The sequence below is a fragment of the Struthio camelus genome, chromosome 3 (assembly GCF_040807025.1).
Source record: "Struthio camelus isolate bStrCam1 chromosome 3, bStrCam1.hap1, whole genome shotgun sequence".
Taxonomy (NCBI): domain Eukaryota; kingdom Metazoa; phylum Chordata; class Aves; order Struthioniformes; family Struthionidae; genus Struthio; species Struthio camelus.
This window is the reverse complement of record NC_090944.1, coordinates 2,535,081-2,556,270: the sequence shown is the minus strand read 5'-3', so window position 1 is coordinate 2,556,270 and position 21,190 is coordinate 2,535,081. Positions and strand designations below refer to the sequence as shown.

Genomic DNA, 21,190 nt, shown 5'->3' with positions numbered 1-21,190 from the left:
CTGGGGACCAGAGGCCTTCTCCAACCCCACTTCTCTGAGAGTAAAGCCAAGAAAGGGATCCACAAAGCAGAAACGCAAAATAGGAGGCACAGCAGCAGGGAGGAGATGTCCCTCAAGGTTGCTGCAAGGCAGAGGCGAGGAGAAGGGCATGGGGCTGGGGCAGGCGGTGGCACTGGGCTAGGCGTGTGGGGGAGGCCCCTTTGCCTCACGCTCCCAGGAGCTTCTTGACCATGTAGCCTGGCATGCTGTAAAGGAAGAGGGCCAGCAGGATGAGGAGCAGCAGGGTCAACACTATTTTGATGATGAGCCACTTGTAGCGGGTGCAGGTGAGGTATTTGATGGACTTGAGGGGGTTGAGGAACCTCATGAAGGATGTGTCTGGGCGGCTGTTGGGGAAGCAAGCATCTGTCATGAATGCCATGGCCACAGAAAGGGAGGGCAGGCACAACAAGCAATACAACCAACATGTGAGCCAATGCGGTGGCAGCATTGTGTCCCATCCAGCCACTCCAGGGTGCAGCAGGCTCTCTCGGGGTTGGGGCCACAGCAACCATCCCCACCCAGATGTGGCTTTCCTGTGGCTGCCCAAGTGCATGATCCTCCCCGGCTCACCGCAGTCTGCTCGCACCCTGGCACAGCCTTGACTTTCCTTTTACAAGCCCAGCTGGCAATGGAGAGGGGCACTGTGAGAGAGCCCACGATCTCCTTCCTTGGATAACCCTTCACGCAGTGAAAGAGCCTGACCTTGAGGATCAGGAGGGTTTCCAAGAGGAGCCAGCAGAATTTGTCCCAGAAGGAGTGCAGGGACTTGAGTGGGGGGGTGGGGGAGGGGGTCCTGATGAAGCTGATGTCCTGGCAACGGGTACCAGAGGGGAGGAAGAAGAGGTGGGAGGCTGGGAAAGGGGGATGGAGCTAGGAAGGGAGGGAGAGAAGGAAGAGACTAAGGAAAGGCAGGGAAGTAAATAGAGGGCACTGGAATGAACCAGGAGAGGTGACTCTGCCCCTTTTACCCTGCCCGCAGCCCTCATTCCTACATCCCCAGATAAGTGACCCCTTTCTAACCTTCCCCTGCCTGGCTACCTCCCCGGGAACCACCCGACGCAGCATCTCCCACAAATCCAGGCATCTGCTGGGGGAGAGGCGTCTCCTACTTACTTGGGTTTCTCCAGTGGGTCAGGCTCATTGCGAGCCAGCCCAGCAGGCGATTTCTCTGCCTCCTCTGCTCTCAGGAGCTGTAGTTCAGCTTCAACTTTTCCCTGCAGGGAGCAGAGAGAGGCCTGCTGAGACATGGGCAACGCTCTCCACCGCCGGCCCCAGAGACGGTGCCAGCCAGCGACATGGTGAGCAGAGGGGGCCCCAGGTAGCAGAGGCAGGCATGAAGGAGCTCTGCAAAGGGGCCTCCGTGTACACAGAGGATGCACTCCCCAGGACAGAAAATCCCCCCGCTTCTCCCCATCCTTGCTGTCATCTCCAGCTCATCGTTTTCATCCCTGGCCACAAACGGCCACCAGCCTTTCACTCGCTTCTGCTTGAAGAGGGAAACCATGGTCAGCTCTGCCTCATTTGTCCCCATCTACATGCTGCACTGCTTTGCAGTCTTAGCTCCCCGGGGAAAGCGCTTCAGGTCCAGCTCGATTGCCCCTGGTAGGAGAGGGGGAAGGATACATGGTGGCACCCCTCAACTGTGAGTCTTTGGCTGGAGGCGGGCTGGGCCAACGTTTCCTGCCCTGGCGAGCAACATTTCCTGCCCTGAGCTGTGTCCTGGCATCCTCCCACACATCTATGGCCATGCATCCTCCGATCTCTCCACTATAGCCTGCTTTTTGGGTCACGTCCCCACCTCCTCTCACCCTCTCAAACATCTGCCCATGGCTTCCAGCCACCCTGCACTCCAAAACTAGCTTGGGCATAGAGCTCCCAGACAGGCACCTAAGGGAAAAAGCTAATGCCTTTGCTACAGGAGCAGCCTTTGAACAGCAGCATGAAGACAAGGCCTCTTAGCCTAACTGCTCTTACCTGCAGCATCCAAAGGCGTTTGTAGGACACAATTGGCTTAAAGACCAGGGCTGTCCTTCCAGGGTCTGTTCCTACATAAACCTTGTCTCATCCCACATGCCTTCCTGCTCCATCAGCCATGTAACCTCCCCCTATCCCTCCAGCTTCCCTGTCACTCCAGCTCAGCTGGCCCTCCCCTCTTACCGAGGAAATCGTCGGCCGAGAAGTGGTCGGCATCCCAGACCTGCAGGGTGAGGCGAGCAGGGAGCTTGTCTTCAGTCTCATCCCAGGAGAACATAGACTCCTTCTTGGAGTTGACCATCTTCTTCTCTGCCATCAGGTAGTCAAAGGGAAAGGTGGAGCGCCAGCTGAAGTTGCCCTCGCCAGTGAGTGAGGGGTAAGGGACATGTGTGTCTTGCTTGTCCTCCTGCTGGCCCTTCAGCCACCTGCAGGGCCCAGAGGGATGAGAGGGGTGGCACATATTAGCAGGAGGGAGGAGAGGGCACAGGGCCATCCTGCGCATACAGCTGGCATGTCTCCAGGCCAGCAAGGCATGGACACACTGGAAGGACTCAAGAGTAACGAGCAATGGGCTAGGGTTGCTCAAATCACCATGTCAGCCTCTCCAAGAGGCAACATGGGCATGAGGGCCCTAGAGGGAACAGGCTGATTGAGGGAGCAACATGCAAGCTGGTTATCAGGGTCCTTCTCTGGGCAGGGGGATGTTCAAGAGATGGAAAGGAGCAGGCAGCACTGCTGGGAAGTCTGGAGCAGAGCTTGCTGGAAGGAGCATTATGAATGTTCCTCAGCTTCTTCGACATGACAGGACACCTCTGTTCCTCAGGGAACTCTCAGATTTGTGTGAGTCTCTTGGTCCAGAGGGGCTGCAGCCAGCAGGGACATGGGTCCGTGCTTAGACACTTAGTACAGGGTTGTTCCCCTGGCCTCTGAGCATGCTGACACTCCCGCTCTGCCCTGCAAAACACACAGGGCAAGCAATCCCACCCCAAGCACAAAGGGAAGGCCTCTCACGTTTCAGATTCAGAGTCATCGCAGAAAAGCCACCCATGCATAAACCACCTACTTACCGGCCTTGAAACGGACAGTGACAAGACCTTGTCCCCCTCACGCACATGTACACAGACACAAATTTCACACGCCTGCCAGTATGCAGCAACGGCATGAGAGAGCATGGGTCCTGCCAGCATGTTAAAGTTCATCGCTCCAAGGGCACCTGCCCTCTGTGCAGCATGGCACTGGGAATGCCGAGGCAGGCACTGCATGCACTGCCCTAAACAACCCTCCACTGCACTCTGCAAACAGGACCAGACATAGAAAATGGAACACGTTCTCCAAGAGCAGCATGAGGTGCAAGACGAGGAGACCTGGCCCAAAAGCTCAGGGTAGCTTTTGGGAAGCAGTGAGCAGTTTAGCAGAGCTGTGGGAAGTCACTGCATGCTGTGATGTCAGCCATCAGCCTTAGATTCTGCTACACTAATCTGACCTTCCTCCTCATGCCTCTTTGCCATGACATAGGGTTTAAGCCTTTGGAGAAAGCTTGTTTTCTTGCCTGCTGCACATTGCGCTATGATCTAGTTGCATCTTAACCTGTGCGTGTCAATTTAAAATGAATGAAAGGATCTGGGAAATCCAAATCGACTCTTGCTGAAGCAGGACAGTTCAGGCAGCTCCGCAGGGACGGGAAAGGGAAATCTGGGGACCAAATTTGGCGGAGCCCATGCTGAGGGCCAGTCTCAGAGCCCTGCTATATGAGGACAGGAGAAAAGGGACTCACAAGCACGTTAAGGTAAGTCGTGGGCCAGGGCTCACTCAGAGATGGTCCACAGGTACCATCTGCCCCATGCTGAATATGGGGAGGGTCAGTGCGGTCTGAGATCAGATAACCTGAAGGGACCAAGTAGCAAGACCTCGGCCATTACCCCCGACAGACATCTTCTCTCCCACCAGGAAAGCATCATCTTCCAAAACCACCTCATCCGTGTTCCAGATAATGACCCGCAGCTCAAAGCTGGGCAACCAGGCCAGGCAGCACAGACAGACACACACAGTAGGTCAAGCAGCCAGCAAGAGAGACACAGAGGCAGAGACAGAGCACAGCACATAACAGCACCACTGGCATCATCTGGCCCTCCCCATGGGGAAACCCTTCCTAGCTGCATCACAGAACCCCCCTCTCCAAAACTAGCCCTGGGGCCTAAGTGAGCACCAGGACCCCACCTCGAGGAGAAGTGGAAGTGGTGGCACTGGCCAGCCACATTGTACACACCCCGCTGACAAAAACGTCCCTGGATTTCTCGCCAGTCAAGTAGTCATCGTCCTCCAGGATGACCTCGTCTGTGCTCCACACTATCACTCTAAGCTCATATCTGGCAGCAGGAAGGGAGACCAGGAGGTGAGGCATGGGGGGAACAGAGGGAAGGGGCAGGAGGAGATGGGGTGGGCAGAAGGGAATGGGATGATGCTGCAGGAAACAGGGCGGCAGGAACGCCAACTGCAGGGCTCTACTCGCAGCCATCTTGTCCTAGGGACCAACAGGGCAGGAACACAGAGGGAAATGGTGCCTCAGCTCGGAGGCAGCCCAGGCAAGGTCAGAGGAGCAACAAAGGGACTTTTACCTTCATCTACTCTGAACTGCTGCATGGCCCGAGCCAAAGGCTCTAGGAGACAGCACAGCCTTAGTCTCAGGTACATTTGTGGTTACAATGCGGGTCTGTTGGCCCTGCAAAACAGTCTGAAGCCAGCTCTTTTCCTCATTTCCCCACCTTACCCACCCGGGCCACCCTCCTGGAAACACAGGACAATTTTCCCCTGCCTTCAGAAGTCAGCTCCAAAGGCTCTACCTGCTCTTGTGTCCCAGTCACTTCATCGGGCATCACTGCCTTTCCTAGGACTCCAGCAAGTTTGGAGCCTGTAAGATATTCCCAGCATTGCCTTTGGTGTGCAGGCAACTGGGGTTTCCCAGACACACGCAGTTCGCTTGGGAATTGTGCTGATGGATAAACCAGCTCCCGTGGGAGTTGCCAGAGGAAAAGCAGAAGCCAGTTTCCTTGAACTGGAAGCAGCTGCAGTGTGGACGGGCTAGAAGAGGACTGGAAGACAGTGGCAGAGAAAGGCAGCCATGTGGCCACAATCACATCACATGGCTGCAAGTGCCAGGGACTCCTGTGGAACTGTGAGATTCCTGCCATCTTCAGTGCCAGCACCCTCCGGTCTGCTCCTGTTGTGGGGGAGGGCGGGGGGGGGCTTTCTCTGTGCTGTTCCTCTATAGCACCTAGCACTTGTCCAAGCAACACAGGGATGCTCTTCAGAGCTAACAGGCCACACCGTCAGCTCGTGTTACATGCTGAAACTCCTGGCAAAGAGGGGGGAGCTGCGTTAAATCCCTAGGATGATACATCAGCAGAACCTTGCTGAAATACAGCATCTTCCTACAGACACAGGCACTCACGCAGGTGCTCTCCAGTGCACGTGTGAAGACATACATGGGCTGATGTGTCCATGTGTAACTTGACTGGAGCTCACGTTTATCCCTGCCAAAACAGAGCGACCAGAGCCATAGCCCTTCCTGCTCCATTTTCCCCACAGGGAAGGGTGCATTGGTGTTTTCAAGGCTATTGAAATCCTCCCTTCAGCCCCTCCGGAGGAATGTCTCAACTCCAGCACACGGGGCACTACTGAGCACGGCTGCCCCTGGCTGCATTGCAGATAAACCTCTGTTTTTTTCCAGGCTGCTTCAGCAACTAGAGCTTTCTCTGGCTTCAGCTTTCCTGCAGCTGCCTGCCCTGCTCTTCACATCCAAGCTACGGCCCTCGGAGATCAGAGGAAATTGTCTCCACTTTCATTGTGCTTTGGAGCCAAACACCAGTCGACTGAGCACAGGAGTGCAAGAGATTCCCACGAGGATGCAAATATGGCCTCTGCATCCCAGCCCCCGGGGACGGGCAAAAGGGGCCCAAGGACACAGTCTAGCTGGGTAAAATTGGCCTAGCATGGATGCTGAGGAACACAATGTCTTCCTTCTGTCTAAAGGACTCCTAGAGGGGCTGAGCATCGGAGGGCAGAGGTGGAGAGGACAGGAATGGGAAGGAGAACTCTCTAGTTCACTGTCTGCTGCCTGCTCTGTCCTACCTGCCTTTACCAAGTCTCTCCCAGTGATCTGCCTGGTGCCAGGGCCCTTCCTTGCCCAGAGCCCCAGCCAGACTGGGAAACTCTCCCCTCCAGCCAAGGGCCTGTGGACGCCCTGACCTAGGCTAACCCCTGCCCCTGGGGCTGCGTTCGGGCTGGCTGCATTGGTCTGCCCCCTTCCCCATACCAGGCACTAGCTAGCAATTTGAACTCCTCGTCTAGACTGACACAGAGAGGTGAGGAGCTGCAGGGAACTGAACAGATGGGAACTGAAGCACCCTGCAAGGGCAGCTCCACAACCTGTGGGGAAGCGGAAGACAGCATTTGATGCCTCCAGTCTTGGGATCTCTGGCCACGCCAGTCTGGTTGGGGGTCCCAGGCACATGGCTGTGCTGAGCTGGGCCATGGAGAACCAGTAGAAGAGTGGGGAAGCAGGGCTCCAGCCCCAGCCACGGGTTTTCCCTGGGGTTTGTTGGCTGGCAGATTCCTTACTTCTTTGGTTTCCTGGGGAAAATATCAATGGCAGGGCCTGGTGCCAGCATATCCATGGGGAACACGTCCACCCACATCTCCAGGCGACCCTGCAAGGCTGGAGTCGTGCAGTCAGCTCCCCGAGATCCTCCTTGCCCAAAGACACCTGCAGCATTCCCTCCAGCTCCTCCTGCCCTTCAGCATCAGTAAGGCTGTGCCAGTCCTGCCAAGGCAATGCAAGGCCTGCAGCACCACACTAAACCCTGCCGGATGTGTGGTTGGGCAGGGCTCCACTGGGCTGTTTGTCTTTTATTGCCCCAGTAGAGGAATTTTTCCTGGCACAGCATGGCGCCGAGGAAGAAGAACATAGGCATGGGGGAAGTAGGGGACCCAGAGACTTTGGGGTATGAAATAGGTGCCAGCTGAAGAGGCATTGAAAATTTAGTCAGCTGGGCTCAACAGGCAGTGTGTTAAGGACTGCTATGTCCAAGTGCCACTTTTCGTAGGCTGCCTCCCTCCCCACTGCTCCCCATGACAAGGGGGGTTGCAGCTTGTCTGCCCAGCTGAGGTCTCTCCTCCCTGCTTGGAGGCTAAGCAGGCCCTGCCCTTCCCCCGGATCTTGGGCTGCGGGGACCTGTTCAATGCCCGGCTTGTCACGGTTCAGCAATGGACGCGGCTCCACGTGCTCAGGGACCAGCCTGCAGCCTGCGCGTGGAACGTCTTCCCAGTGGTGCAGCACGGTCAGTGCTAGGCGCTCCCCTGCCTGCTTCTTCTGTCCCGTGTGGGTAAAGGGAGGACTGAGTCTGGAGAACTGGGCAGAAGAGACACCAGGGACAGCAAACAATCCCAAGCAGGACCCAACCTCCTACTGACAGCAGGACCTCCAGTCTGGCTTTGCAAACTTCTGCTGACATCCTCTTCCCCAAGGCCACACACACTGCTCCTGCTGGCTACCTCTTCCAGCTCCTACCAACTTCAAGGCAGCAGAACTGCCTAGTAGTTGCTCCTCTCCATCTCCTTGGGCCCCCTTTGTTCTTGCACCAACACTCCCTAACTCCTCTTTCTCCCCTTTCTACTCCTAGGCACTCACAGAGAAGGTCCAGATCCCCTACCAGGCTGTATTTTCCCACGCTCAACAAGCTCTATATCCACCGACACTGCTGCCCCCCTCCTCTGCACCCCTCCTGGTCTGCATTCAACTGTGTTGCGTATATACGAGTGATTTGGACACAACCATTGTTTGGGGATGCAGCTATATGGACAGTGGCTTCCTAAGCCCTGCAAGGGCCAGGATGGGCTATCTGCATTGGTCCTTTGCCATAAACTGCCAGCAGGAAGGTTTCAAAGGCAGCTTTGGTCATGCCATGCCGTGGATGCTCACCAGTAACTCTGACAGCAACCTGGGTCGTCTATAAGACACTGTCTAGCTGGTGACATAACGCAGGCCCCACACAAGGGGGTGGCTGGAGAGACATTGCAATGCTGCAGGGGGTGATGGGATTCAGTTCTGGATGATGAGGGGACACCCCATGCCCCTGCTCCCCTCCCCACCTTCACGCCATGGGGTGCGTACCATTTTCATCCTCCATCTCCGTGGCGCCACTGAAGACCCTCGTGGCCACTTTCACTCTTCCTCCTGGACCAAAGGGCGGCCCATCCACTTGGCCCTCTTTGCACAGCTTGCACAGCATTTGGGAAGGCTTCATGGGGTCACGCCACATGTTATACCCATGTCTGTGAACAAGAGCACAAGGTCAGACTTGGAGGAAGAAGGAATCTTTGTTTCCATCTGCCAGAAACGCAAATGTTACTGCCCCTCAGGAGCCAGGATTCATCAGGGAAGGATCTGAGGCTCCACATGTCAAACTGCAGAGCAAGGTAGGGCCACCTGTGCCCAAACTCTACGCTTTGCCGATACCTTTCCACCCCAGGCCCTTCACTCTATGCTGACCCAGACCTGCAATCCCCAGCGCCCTCCACTTTGCCACTGATGCTCAGTTCTGCTGCTCCGGCCCAGCTGCTATTTCAGCAACCTCTTCATTTCTATATCCAGACCTACCAATGCCCCTCAGTCCCTTCCTCACTGCCCTGTGCTCCTGCTTACAACCTGCTCTCCTGCTACCCCACTGTGCTGGTCCCAAAGCCCACGTTAAGACTGAGGGCACAGCACAGATTCCCTCATCATCAGGCAATGAAAGAGGGAGATCCCTACAGGAGATCTAGGCCTAGTGCAGAAGATGAAACTGACACGGGTCCAGACACCAGGTTGCACAGGGAAAGCTTGGCTCATACATGGCATAAGGCTGTGACACCCCACAAGTAGCTCGGTGCTTGCTGTAGTAGCGGTTCTCCAGGTCAATCTTGGTCTCTCCAACGAGGTCGTCGGTCCCCACCAAGTCCCAGTCGTACACTGCCACCCTCAGCATGGACTCCATGGGAAAGGTGGCCTCAATGTCAAAGGACCTGTGGCGGGAGAAAGGGTGGAGAGGGAGAACAGGCTGTAGCCATCCAAGGGTTTGGATGGCGCTCAAGACACATGCATGGGTGAGGTGGGTCTGCTCCAGTCTCTGGACAGTGTTTAATTGCACCTCCCACTGCAGTACATTCAGCTTACGTGTTGTCACTAATTCTCTGCGTGGACTGCTTCTGAACTAGTAGCCCTAGAAGGGAGAGCGATCATGAGGATTGCTTGACGTGGATGTCCCAATAGCCCTGAAACTAAATGTGTGTGTCACTGGAGAGCCGGCAATGCTGTTACTTGGGTCCAGGCCTAGCGCTTCCTAAAGTTGGCACCTATCTTGACCAGATACGGATAGCTCTTCAACACTCTTGACAGCGTTGACGAGACTGCTGACAAAGCAGGACAGATGACTTCAATGGGGACAGCTACACTGCACCCAAGGAAAGTTCAGGGTGATCAGTCCCATCTTTCGACCCCAAGCTGGGGCTATGGGATGGGTAGGGTGCAGGCCCAAGGGCTGGTGAGCCTAGCTCACTCTTCAGGGTGAAGACAGCTAACAGGGCTGGGGCAACTCACTCGCCAAAGACAGGATTCAACTGTTGGGAGATGTAGTTCTCCTCATCTTTGATGTCTGTCTTCCCCAGCTTGATGGCAATATAAGGATCAGCTTTTCCATTGATGTCAGCTGGGGGCAGCTCTGTGGCCTGTAGGGAAAAGATAAGATAGGTCAGCCCAGTCAGGGACAGTCCCTATTCTCCATCCCTGAGACCAGCTGGCCTTACCTGGCCATAGCTGTGTGCCCAAGTCCTTTGATAAGGTCACCTAAATATAGGGACTCAATTTAAACCAGGGATCAGTCCTGCCTTCTACTAACCTATGTCCCTGCCTAGGCATGTAGTGGGGCTAGGTGTGTTGGTCTGGGCTGACTCAGGTCAAGCCCAAGTGGCTGTGTCCCCTTCGGAAAGACATAGTCACAGTCTCCTTTGGCTTCTCTCTCATCAGTGGAAAGACGCAGGTTCCTCTAGCTAGAGACCCTCAGCAGAAACCTGACTGAGATGTCCAGAAGACATCCCTCCGCCTCTCTCTTTCCCTCCATGGATTTATTAGGGCCACGGGCCTCTGTAAGTAGCCCCCGTAAGCAGGGGTAAGTATCCTCAATCTCTCCAGTTCAGAGTCTAGTTGGAGGTCTATAACGAGCAGTGTGCCCCAGGGGTCAATACTGGGTCCAGTCTTGTTCAACTTATTCCTCAATGACCTGGATGAAAGGACAGAGTGCCTCCTCAGCAAGTTTGCTGAGGATGCTAAACTAGGAGGAGCGGCTGACACACCAGAAGGCTGTGCTGCCATTGCGAGGGACCTCGACAGGCTGGAGAGTTGGGCAGAGAGGAGCCTCATGACATTCAACAAAGGCCAGTGCAGGGTCCTGCACCTGGGGAGGAATAACCTGGTGCATGGTGCATGGGCACGGGCACCAGGACAGGCTCGGGGTTGACCTCCTGGAAAGCAGCTCTGCAGAGAAGGACCTGGGAGTCCTGGTGGACAACAAGTTGACTATAAGCCAGCAATGTGCCCTTGTGGCCAACAAGGTCAATGGTACCCTGGGCAGCCTTAGGAAGAGTGTTGCTAGCAGGTGGAGGGAGGTGAGGGCCTCCCCCTCTCCTCAGCCCTGCTGAGACCACACCTCGGGTGGTGTGTCTAGTGCTGGGCTCCCCAGTACAAGACAGACATGGAGCTCCTGGAGTGAGTCCAGCAAAGGGCCACTAAGATGAGGAAGGGCCTGGAGCATCTCTCCTAGGACGAAAGGCTGAGAGCGCTGCTACTCTTCAGCCTGCAGAAGAGAAGACTGAGAGGGGAGTCTCATCAATGAGTCTAAGCATGTGAAGGGAGGGTGACAGGAAGACGGGGCCAGACTCTTCTCCATGGTGCCCAGCAACAGGACAAGAGGCAACGGGCACAACCTGAAACATAGGAAGTTCTGTCTGAACATGAGGAAATACTTCTTTCCTGGGAGGGTAACTGAGCACTGGAGCAGGTTGCCCAGAGAGGCCGTGGAGTCTCCTTCCTCGAAGATATTCAAAAGTCATCTGGACACAATTCTACGCAACATGCTGTAGGTGACCCTGGTTGAGCGGGGGGAGTTGGACTAGATGATCTCCAGAGGTCCCTTCCAACTTCAACCATTCGGTGATTTTGGGATTCTGGGATTGCAATCTCACCTGCTATCCCCTTCTCAGGGCAATGAGATGTAGCACTGGATGGGAAACCAGGTTAGTGGGAAACGTAGGTGAAAGTAGGTTGCATTTATAAAACAACAGGGACAAGGGGTTGGCAAAGAGCCACCCAGGTGCTTCCAGCAGGGCTGAGATATCTCAAGATATCTTATCTTGACATAAGAATGGAGGTCAAGAAGGACTTTTTCCAGAGTGCACTCCATATAAAGAGACAGGCATTAGCTGGACCACATTGATTATCACTCGGCATGTGTCCCACAAGGTGACAGGCCCTTCAGCCAGATCTACTAATCCCTGCCTCCTCCTGGTTTGCTCAGCATATGCCTCATTGATTATCTAAAAGGGGGATTATGTAAAGAACCAGAATCTCGTAGTCTGGGCTGATCCAAATTCTTCTCTGAAGTTGAGCACTACAACGGACACCTCCATCCATCCTGTAGGCCAGGTGTCTGGACCTCACACAGGCTTAGTATCCCAATGGGGAGAGCACAAAGCTAGGAAGACGCCCCTTTCAAGGGCCCATCAGTGAGCTTTAGTCCTCATGCTGCATCCTTGACCTTGGTGCCATCTGCTATCAGGTGGATGCTGGCACCAACAGCACCAAGAACTAAAAGTCAACTTCTCTGCAGCTTCAGCACCAGCTCTGGGTGCGAGCACTGTAAGGGAACACAGCATCACGCCTTGGCATACAACATGGTTATACTCACCCGAACAACAGAGACTCAGACCAGCACATTGATGGGGTCATTGCTGGCGATCCCCTGGAACATGCCCAAGTCGGGGTCGTATCCTGCCTCCTTGCCCATATCATCACGGAGCGGCACTTTGTAGACACAGATGGAGCCCTAGCACAAGGGAGTGCACAGCCTCAGTAGTCCTGCTGCTCCCGAGGCTCAGAGCGAGCAGACCAATCCCAAACCACCCTTCCTGAGAGCCCACTTTCTCTCCTTGTTTCTAGCCCTGCGCTGTAGTAGACAGGCGAGGTCTGGAAGCTTCCTCTGCCTCACAAGCACCCCCTGCAGAGGATACAACCCTGAGCAGAGCAACTGGACAACGTGAAGGACACCTGCAGAGGAATCAGACTAGCAAGGTGCTCACAGGCAGGGAATTCCAGGAATACAACTGGCAGAAAACCAAGAGCAATGGAAATAAAAGGTGCTGTCAAGGCAGGGGCTGGGAAATCCAGGAACTACCACGTGAAACACAGTTCATTTCCATGCTCCCTGACCGTCTGATCACTCCCTCCAGCAAGAGTTTAACTTGCATGCATTGGTGCAACATGGCAGGCAGCCCCGTGCTACTGGTGAAAAATAGTCTGCAACGATAACTCCAGGCATGACTTATATCCACAGCGGGTGATAAAGAGGATCTGCTTTGCCCTTGGCCTTCTGTAGGAATCACAAAAGATCTGGTTGCTGCAAAGGACTGCCCTCTGCAATGCACTCTGTGAAGCCATCTGACTCCTGGGGCTATCCTTGGAGGCTTACCCTCCCTGCAAGGAGATGTGGTTGGGTCAATGCAAATTGGTCTCTTACATCCAACCTCCTTTCAGCTAATGCACCTTCAAGGAGAGAACCCTATAGGCAAGGCTTTCCCAAGCTGTCCCTGCCCTGACCCAACTCAGCAGCCACACTCACTCTGAACCTCCCCACTAGCCGCTCCTCTTCTGTTGCGTCGTCATCATTGTCCCCGGTCTTTCCACGGAGCAGGTTGAAGGTGTGCAGCCAGTCCTCAAAGTTATCAAACTCTCTTTCCAGCTCTTTGTTGAAGACCTGTGATGACACAAAATTAGAGGAGAGCAGTTTAAAAAAAAAAAAAAAAAAGAAAAGATCCAGTGGTCACCCAAGGACAATCAAAGAGATCATGGACATCACCGTTCCCAGTGACTAATTCTCTAGGATGCAAAGGGATCTCCAGGTCATTGGGTTAGACCTTGATGACATAAGCACCTTCCCAAACTGATCATGTATAGGAGGGAACCTCAGCTGAATGGGCTGTGTAGCTATTCCCCTTACGTGTATAATCCGGGTTCAAATTCCTTCTCAGGCCCAGAGTCACAGATTCTATAGTAAAGTCCATGGACCACTAACCTGAACCAGGGCCCTTTCCTGCACTGAGTCTTGGCCAGGCTAGCTATGGCCCACAGGAAGCTCTCCCCCACCCAGGGCCCATCCAAACTGCCCATGGGATAGCCTTGCCCCAGGCTATTCCCTGCCCCTGCCCAGCAGTGGGATGGGGCTGGGCACATTGGCCTGGAGCCCTGGCACCAGGCCTGGCGCCAGGGTCCTGGTTTGGGTTGCTGATGGGCAATGCCTGGCCCTGATCCATCTCCTACTATAGCTGTAGACTCTGATTCCACCGTGGGGAGGGTGTTCTCACCAACTTAGAACTTCTTCCTCCACTCTCAAGACCAAGTTGATGCCTTTCTCATACTACTCATTAAGCTACACGATTGCCTGATCCTTCAGTGCAGTTACAGAGAGCAAATCATAGCTCCCACCACCTTTGGTTTTTTCTCCCCTGTAATTCCTGCAAGTACTTCTGGTTCCAGCTGCATTGTGTGGGACAAACCCCTCCAAGAACTACATACAGTGATGGCTGTGATTCCTGCTGCCATGAGGCATGTTGGGTTTCAGCCCCACATACAGCAGCTGTTTGGGCACTCAGGATGCCAGTCACCTCAGGAGCTTTAGACATCCACTGGCTGAACATGGGAGCTGCCTGATCAAATGGGGGCATCTCTGGATGGACAAATCATACAGTCATATGGGAACCGAGGTGGGAAGGGACCACTGGCATTCAAAGTTAGAGAAGCTTGCCCAGGGTCAAGCTCCCATGTCTCCAAGGACGGAGAGCTCTGCAAAGTTGCAGCACACTCATGATGAATCAGTTCATTGTAGGAAACAAACGATGCTTTATGTCCAACAGGAATTTCCTTTGCTGCATCTTGCGTCCATTTCCTTCTGCACTCTCCTTTGTCCTCTGCCATATCCCCCTGCCATGTACCATCAGGTACCTGAAGATGACAATTCAATCCCCCATTCACCTTCTCCTCTCCAAGCTGAACAAACCCAGCTCTCAGCCTCTTCCTCTTCTTGTATGCCACGTCCTCCAGACCTGTGACCAGCCTGGTGGCTTCCACCACTGGACTCACTGCAGTAGGTCAGTGTCTTCCTTGTGCTGGGGAGCACCAGTCAGGACAGAGAAGCCAGAAGGGATCTGACAAGTGCCAGAAAGAGGGGAAGAATCCCTCCCCTCAACTCGCTGGCCAACTCTTGCTAACACAGCCCAGCATGCACTTGGCCTTCACTGCTAGAAGGGTTCACTGCTGACTTTTCCTGTCCCCAAGGACCTCAGGTCCTTTCCTGCAAAGCTAGTTACCCTGAACTCTCCGTCTATGCAGAGAATTTGACAGTCCCAAGGCTCATCTCACCCAGTGCTAGATACCCCTCACACAGGTGAGATGCATCCAGCAGGGCTGATCCATCCTACTGTGTTTTCCACATGGCTAGGATCTGACTTCCATCCTGCTGCTGAGCAGGCAGAGCCTCCTCCTCCCCCTGCCAACACACATACCTTCAGTTCATCAATCTTCCGCTTGCTCTGCTTCTCAGGAAGCTCAGTGGCTCACTGCTGCTGCTTCTTCTTATCATCTTTGGGTGCCTTGGACTTCTTGCTCTTTGCCTGACCCTTGGAGCCTTTCATGGGAGAGTCATCCGGTTTGATTTCTGAGTCCAAGGGGAAGCAATGGGGATGGAGGAGATGGAAACGAGGGTGAGGTGGAGCGGAGGAAGACAGAGAAGGGGGAACATGATCACAGGCACTCAAACAAGAGGAACATGAAAGCTGACAGCTGCTACTGCCTGCAATTCCCCATCTCAGTCCCACAGGAACCCTTCAACCTCTCTCCTCTCTTTCCTCAGCTCTGGCCATTGCTACCCAGCTCACAGCATTTCCAGGAGCCCACAGATCTCCGCGTAGGGAACTCCCACAGTTGACCCGAGCAGGAGTCATTTGGAGGACTATGAAACATGGACTGAGAGCCTAGGCTCTGCCTAGTTTCAACAGCACTGAAAATATCTGATCCTGCCCATAGCACCTTCTTGTCTTCTTTCCACTTGTCCTGCTGGGCTGCTAGTACAACACCCTTCCCAGTCTTCCCTGAAGGGCTCATTTCCCCATCTCACTCTGGTCTCCGCTACGTCCTTTGAAGCTGACAGCAATGGCGTTGGAGAAAAGAGAAGGGAGTGAAAAACATCAAGGGCACCTGGCTGGGCCCTGCTAGGTGCGCCCATGGAAGAGAATACTTCCTGTGCCCAGACCCCTGACACGTGCGCAGCTTGCAGAGCAAAACCCCTGCCTAGGTGTGGCTGAGGTGACAATGCTTGAAGCTCAGTGCCAAAGCACAGACTGCTGCTCTTCAAGGGTGACGCCAATGACTAGCTGCAACAACAGGCTCTTAAGATCTCTCTCTTCAGAGCAGTCACCAGCCAAGGACACAGTACAGTCTACTAGAAAGGCATGCTCAAAGGAGGCTGCACAACACTGCACGCTTCTCCCACTCATGTGCAATCCCCAGCCCTCACTGCCTCTATCCCGCCAGCTTTCATGGCTGCTGCGCAAGGCAGATGAGAACAGACAGATGACAACAGATAAACCTTTAATGTGGAAGAGGAAAGCAGGAAGGAAGGGCAGTGTAAAAGGGGAAAATGAACCCTGCTCAGAATGACTGACAGAGAACGAGGAGGCATACAAGGACACCCCCCCAACAGCTCTGCTACTACAGCAAGCCCAGGCAGAAGCTGCTCAGAGTCATCGCCAAGCTCAGCAGCACCTGGCCTCATCTTTCTCATGATACAAAGGCTAGTCTTCCAACAGAAGCCAGACTCTCTATTTTTCCCACCTAATGGAGTCTGCACGAACAGGACAACCACCCCCTCTCCTCTGAATTCACGATCTATGGAGAGCAGGGGAAGCAGGCAGCGCTGGGAACTCAGTGCTATCTGCTGCTACCCTTCTTTACTCCACTGCCCATTTAGTCCATAGGGTGGCCCTTTGCTGAGCCCCTACGCAGAGGCTCCTAACCTTCTCCCTCTGCCCATTCCCATCTCAGTCTTCATGACTGAGCTGGCCAATCATGGCTCCTCAGGGAAACACTCACCAGCCCTGCTTACCAGGGACTGCCAGAGAGCCTGCAGGGTGGACAAGGTCACCCTTGGACAGCAGGTCCCAGCTCACTCATGTTCACAGCCCATAGTACTCTTGGTATGAAATTGGCCTCACCCAGCTTGAGGCATCTGCAATGCCCCATCTGAGCTACTGTCCCCCAGACTCTTTGAGAGAAAAACACACTCAGGGCACACTTCATCTCAGGACAGTATCTAAAATAGGTCAGAGAACTGGCCCTGAAAGGCATAGTTTTCTCTAATGCCCATTCTAGAAAACCAGAACACAGACTACACTTTCAGCTTTAGATCACAGACTACGCTTTCAGATTACACTTTTTTTTTTAAACAGATCACTCTTCAGCTTTACACTGAAGATAAAAGCAGTCAGGTTAGATGGATCCCAAACATCTTGCCTAGTGGACTCTTCCCTGGCAAAACTGGGGCAAAAGAAGGCCTCCATAAAGCCTCCCTCATGGTGACGAGGGAAAACCCTGCAAATGCGATATTAACGTATCTGTGCCTTGGTGTTCTCAATAGACTTTGAGCACACAGCCTTGCAGCTCTATAAACGCATGGGCAAGGGGATGCGACTACTAACTTCTGAAGGCACAAAAATGCCTTCAGTCAATAACACAGATCCTAGTCACTAATCTCATTACTTCCACACAGCCTTCCTTCCAGCAGGGATGAGCTGGAGGCTGCCACAATGCCACACTCGGACTGGGAGTCCCCTGGCATTTGCAGCCTGATACGTCAGCCCAACACAATCCATACCAGGTCTGCATTCACAAAAATTGATCCCGCCTGGAGATATGCAACACAGCACGAGTATCTGACTGAGCAGAAGAGCAATTGCATGCTCGGAATTGGGTGCCCAAGCACCAAAAGGAACTCTGGTCCTACCCTTCCCTGCCCCGTTTCCTCCCTTGCTTGCAAACAGCTCACCCTCAGCAGTCTCCATTCCCTCCTCCTCCTCTGCTTCTGCTGCAGCTGCTTCCTGCTGCCAAAGTTGCTGGGGGAGAAACGAAATGAACAACGAGTGGCCAGTTGCACTGAGCTCTCTGTGCTCATTGAAAGTGCCTAGCTTAGGGGTCGCAGCTCTCCCTTTCTCCTTTGAGCAGGGAGCTAGGATCTAGCCAAACTGGAGAAATCAAAGTTGTTCAACACAGTCTTCAACAGTGACGCTGCTAAATAACTGTGCTCTGAATACAAACGAGACACAAAATAAGTACACTCAAGGAAAAGAAACCCTGCTCAGCTCTGCCAGGTGAAAGCCTGGTTGACAGTCAGGCAAGGCTGGCGAGAAAAGCAGCATGGCCCCAAGCCTTTGGCCACAAGGCTGCCCCAGTCTCTGCAAGAACAGCCTATTAGACAGCTAAAGCACTTTTACCTCTCTCTTGCACTTGTTTAAATTGTGTGTCCATCCAGGAAGCTGGACAGAGCCCAGGCAAGTGGGGATGGCTCTAGGGTATCCAAGGAGCAGTTCCCAAGGCCAGGGATGTTGCCAGTGCAAAGAGCCTTTAGTTTTAGGTGGTTCTGTGTAACAGCGGAGGATCAGGCCCCACAAGAGAAAAGAAACACCCTCTCCCTCACTGTACAATTTTTCAGCACTGGTACGTGAGCAGGAATTCTCACAAAGGCAGGGCTCAGCCATGAGCAGGACTGTGTGTGAGGGAGAGTCTCTCGCAGGGGATGGGGCAGGAGGACGTGTCTATGTTTGCATGGCATCCTTGTGCACTTGGGCAGTTCGCAGCTGAGACACTGGGAAGACGACTGGGCTGGTACCAGAAAGGGAAACGGAATGAGCACCTGGCTGGCGCAAGCCCACGTGCCCCTTACCAGCTCGGCAATGATCAGGGAGGCAACAGACAGAAACAGCAGCTGATCGTTGCTTTTCTACCACCCCATTTTTCACACTGGGGATGGGGACTTCAATACACATACTTCCCCTCCTTCCTTAGGCCAGTGGTCCCAGCCTTAGTGCTGGGAATGGGCACTGTTTGCATTTCAAAAGCAGTCCACTGCTGTGCTGTCCCAACAGATGTTGGGACTGTGCTGTTCTGCTGGAAATAGCCGAGACCTTGCAGGCAGGGAACATCTTCCTGCACCCCCCTACATGCACCCCTCCACTGCTCTCAATTGAAGCAAAATACTTGGACCACCAGTCCAGCATGCTCTCATCCGGCTCCTCCTCTTCTCCTTCCTCTCCTCCTCCTTTCTTCTTCTTCTTCCTTTTCTCCTTCTCTTCCTCAGACTGCAGGAACAAAGGAAGCAAAGACAGAGAAGAAGAGGGATCAGATGGAAGCAAGATGTCTCTCAAAGGGCCAAGGTGATAGGTAAATCCCTTGAGAAGGCAGAATCCTCCTGGCTAGGCTGTATCATTAGCACCTGCCACCTTTTACAACCAGAGAAACTGAGGCTCCGAGTAGCAAAGGGAGCTGCCCAAGGCTCCAGAGAGATAGTGTCAGAGTCCTAAACCAGAGATGTCCTCATCCCTTTTCCACCATCCCTTTCACTCATGCATTTCCCAGGCTGAAGCACCTGAAGCTTACATGGTACCAGGCCCCCCTGTCCCAGCAAGGTATCCTGAGCCCGCTCAGTGCCTCACCATTAAGCCTTTGGGAGGTGGTACCACAACCACATAGTTGTGGTGGGAATAATCATCATGCACACTCGCAGGGTGCTGTCTCTCCTGCTCCTCCCAGCCCAACTATGCTCGGAAGCAGATCCGTCACTTACCACCTCCACCTTCACCACTGCATCCGAGTTCTGCCACCAGGGCTAAAAGGGAACAGGGAGAGGGAACAGCAGGCTAGTGGGCAACTGCACCGCCAAAAGGCAGCAGAGTACAAAGGCACACAGACACACACGTGCACAGTGAGCTGCGAGAAGTCACAAACAGCTCCCCACGGTTGCAGGAAGCAAAGGCCTTGAAGGAACAGCCCTGGCTGGGAAGCTCTACATACAAGGGAGACGTCTGCTGGGACACATCAAACCCATCTCCTCTTGGGAGAGCTCTGCTAATGAAGAACCCCAATCCCAAACAATGAGAGCACGGGCCTGGAAAGATACCTGGGCCTTCAGTATGGATAAAGACTGCTTTGCTCCCTTGGAGCTACTTTTTGTCTAGCTAAGGAGGCTTGCAAGTGTTTGTGGTACATTTCCCGAAGCCAACAAGCATGTGCATGCCAGGGCTTTTCACACATGCACACATGCTCTGGGGGTCCTCTTGAACACAGCTGGGCCAACAGACTCCTTGTGAATGCAAATGCAAGTGACAAGAGTTTTTTGTGCACCTGCTAGGAACTCTAGGTAGAGGTGCATTTGTAAATCCACCAAGGACTTGTGGGTTGTACGGGTGTGTGTGTGTTTATGCACATGTGCATCTGTGCAGAAGTGGCTTTGTATGTGCTGTGGTCTTTCTGTAAATGTGCCCATGAGGGGCCATGGATATGCATGCACATTTGGAGCCCGCAATGTGCCCATAGGCACATGCATGCACACATGCTGCTTGCCTGCAGAGGAGGACATGTCCCTACAAAGGGCTTCCTGTAGAGACACAGGCATTTCTTTTGGTAGAGAGCGCTCTGGAGTAGACAGCTACAGGAGGGTGCTCCAATTTCCATTCTGGGCAAGAAAACGGTGACAACACGTGAGCAAAGTCTGACTCCTCGGGGACACGTTGCTTGTCCCATGTGCAGACTGCTGATTTTTCAGGGCAGACCCAGTAGGTCTAGAGGGCTCTGCCTGCATCAGGATGACTCTGTGTGCCTGGATCAGCCCTGTGCCACATGCATCTGAGGTGCATGCATCTCGAGTCTGCACCATTCACAGAACGATGGTTCAGACAGAGCAACACAGGGGCAGGGTTATGCTCATGGGGGCTCATTCCTATTTAACTGTCTTCACAGGAAAACGTACAAATACCTCATTTTCTTAGCCCAGGACAGGCTGTCTTGGGGCAGCAAGCACCAGCTGAGTTCAGCCAGGACAGGACAGGACGTGACTGATTAGTGCAACTAACTATGACCCCAAGGCCTTTAATTCCAGGCATCAGTCCAACTACATGCCCAACAGCACAAGGTCGCCTCTGCTTGCGGGGGGATCACCCAGTTATTGACAATGCAGTGAAGACAGACATGCTAAAGTAGTGCCGACACACGGATACTCACAGCTTCCAGCTTCACCATGGTCTCCATCTTCTTGATGGGAACCTCAGGTTCCACCTTGACAACAAGCTCCCCCGTGGGGCAAGAGGGAGGACCTCTGATGGCCATTGCCAGAGAGCCATTGAGCAGTTCAACTGGACAGAGGACAGAGAAAGACAGACAACAAGAGAGAAAGGATAGTGCAGAGTGGAAACTGAGAGCTCAAGTGCGATCCTACAGGATTCGGACAGGAGTGGCGTGTGACCCTCTTGTTCAGAGAAGGACCAAAGCACGGAAATTAGTACACTGGTTGGGATTCAAACACTGGCCACCTCAGTGCCAGGAACACTGCTGGTCTTGCTGCTGTCCCCATGACTTTTCAGGTCTCCTTGCTATAAACGTCCACAGGGAAGGCACCTCCACCTAAGCAAGCCATCCCAGGCTCTCGTTATAATCGCCAGAGATCTAAGTAATTCAGTCTAGTCTAGAGCACAAGGCCCGTGCCCTGGACAGAAAAGCTACTTGCAATGACACAACAATGAGTCCAGCCCTCCAGGCTGCATTAAGTGT

At 53.8% G+C, this 21,190-nt stretch overlaps 1 protein-coding gene across 1 annotated transcript in view; it reads right to left on the bottom strand.

The window, feature by feature from the left end:
* Positions 1 to 205: 205 nt before the first annotated feature.
* The window catches only part of LOC138066502 (otoferlin-like), a 110,564-nt gene continuing 89,579 nt past the window's right edge, over positions 206 to 21,190 (bottom strand). The window contains 17 exon segments of the mRNA XM_068936370.1: positions 206 to 386; positions 1,156 to 1,256; positions 1,463 to 1,641; positions 2,200 to 2,441; positions 4,281 to 4,382; positions 6,634 to 6,722; positions 7,247 to 7,390; positions 8,187 to 8,346; positions 8,905 to 9,075; positions 9,650 to 9,777; positions 12,012 to 12,149; positions 12,942 to 13,076; positions 14,881 to 15,032; positions 17,418 to 17,484; positions 18,595 to 18,726; positions 19,212 to 19,241; positions 20,645 to 20,775. Coding sequence (XP_068792471.1) covers positions 206 to 386; positions 1,156 to 1,256; positions 1,463 to 1,641; positions 2,200 to 2,441; positions 4,281 to 4,382; positions 6,634 to 6,722; positions 7,247 to 7,390; positions 8,187 to 8,346; positions 8,905 to 9,075; positions 9,650 to 9,777; positions 12,012 to 12,149; positions 12,942 to 13,076; positions 14,881 to 15,032; positions 17,418 to 17,484; positions 18,595 to 18,726; positions 19,212 to 19,241; positions 20,645 to 20,775 — 2,282 coding nt within the window.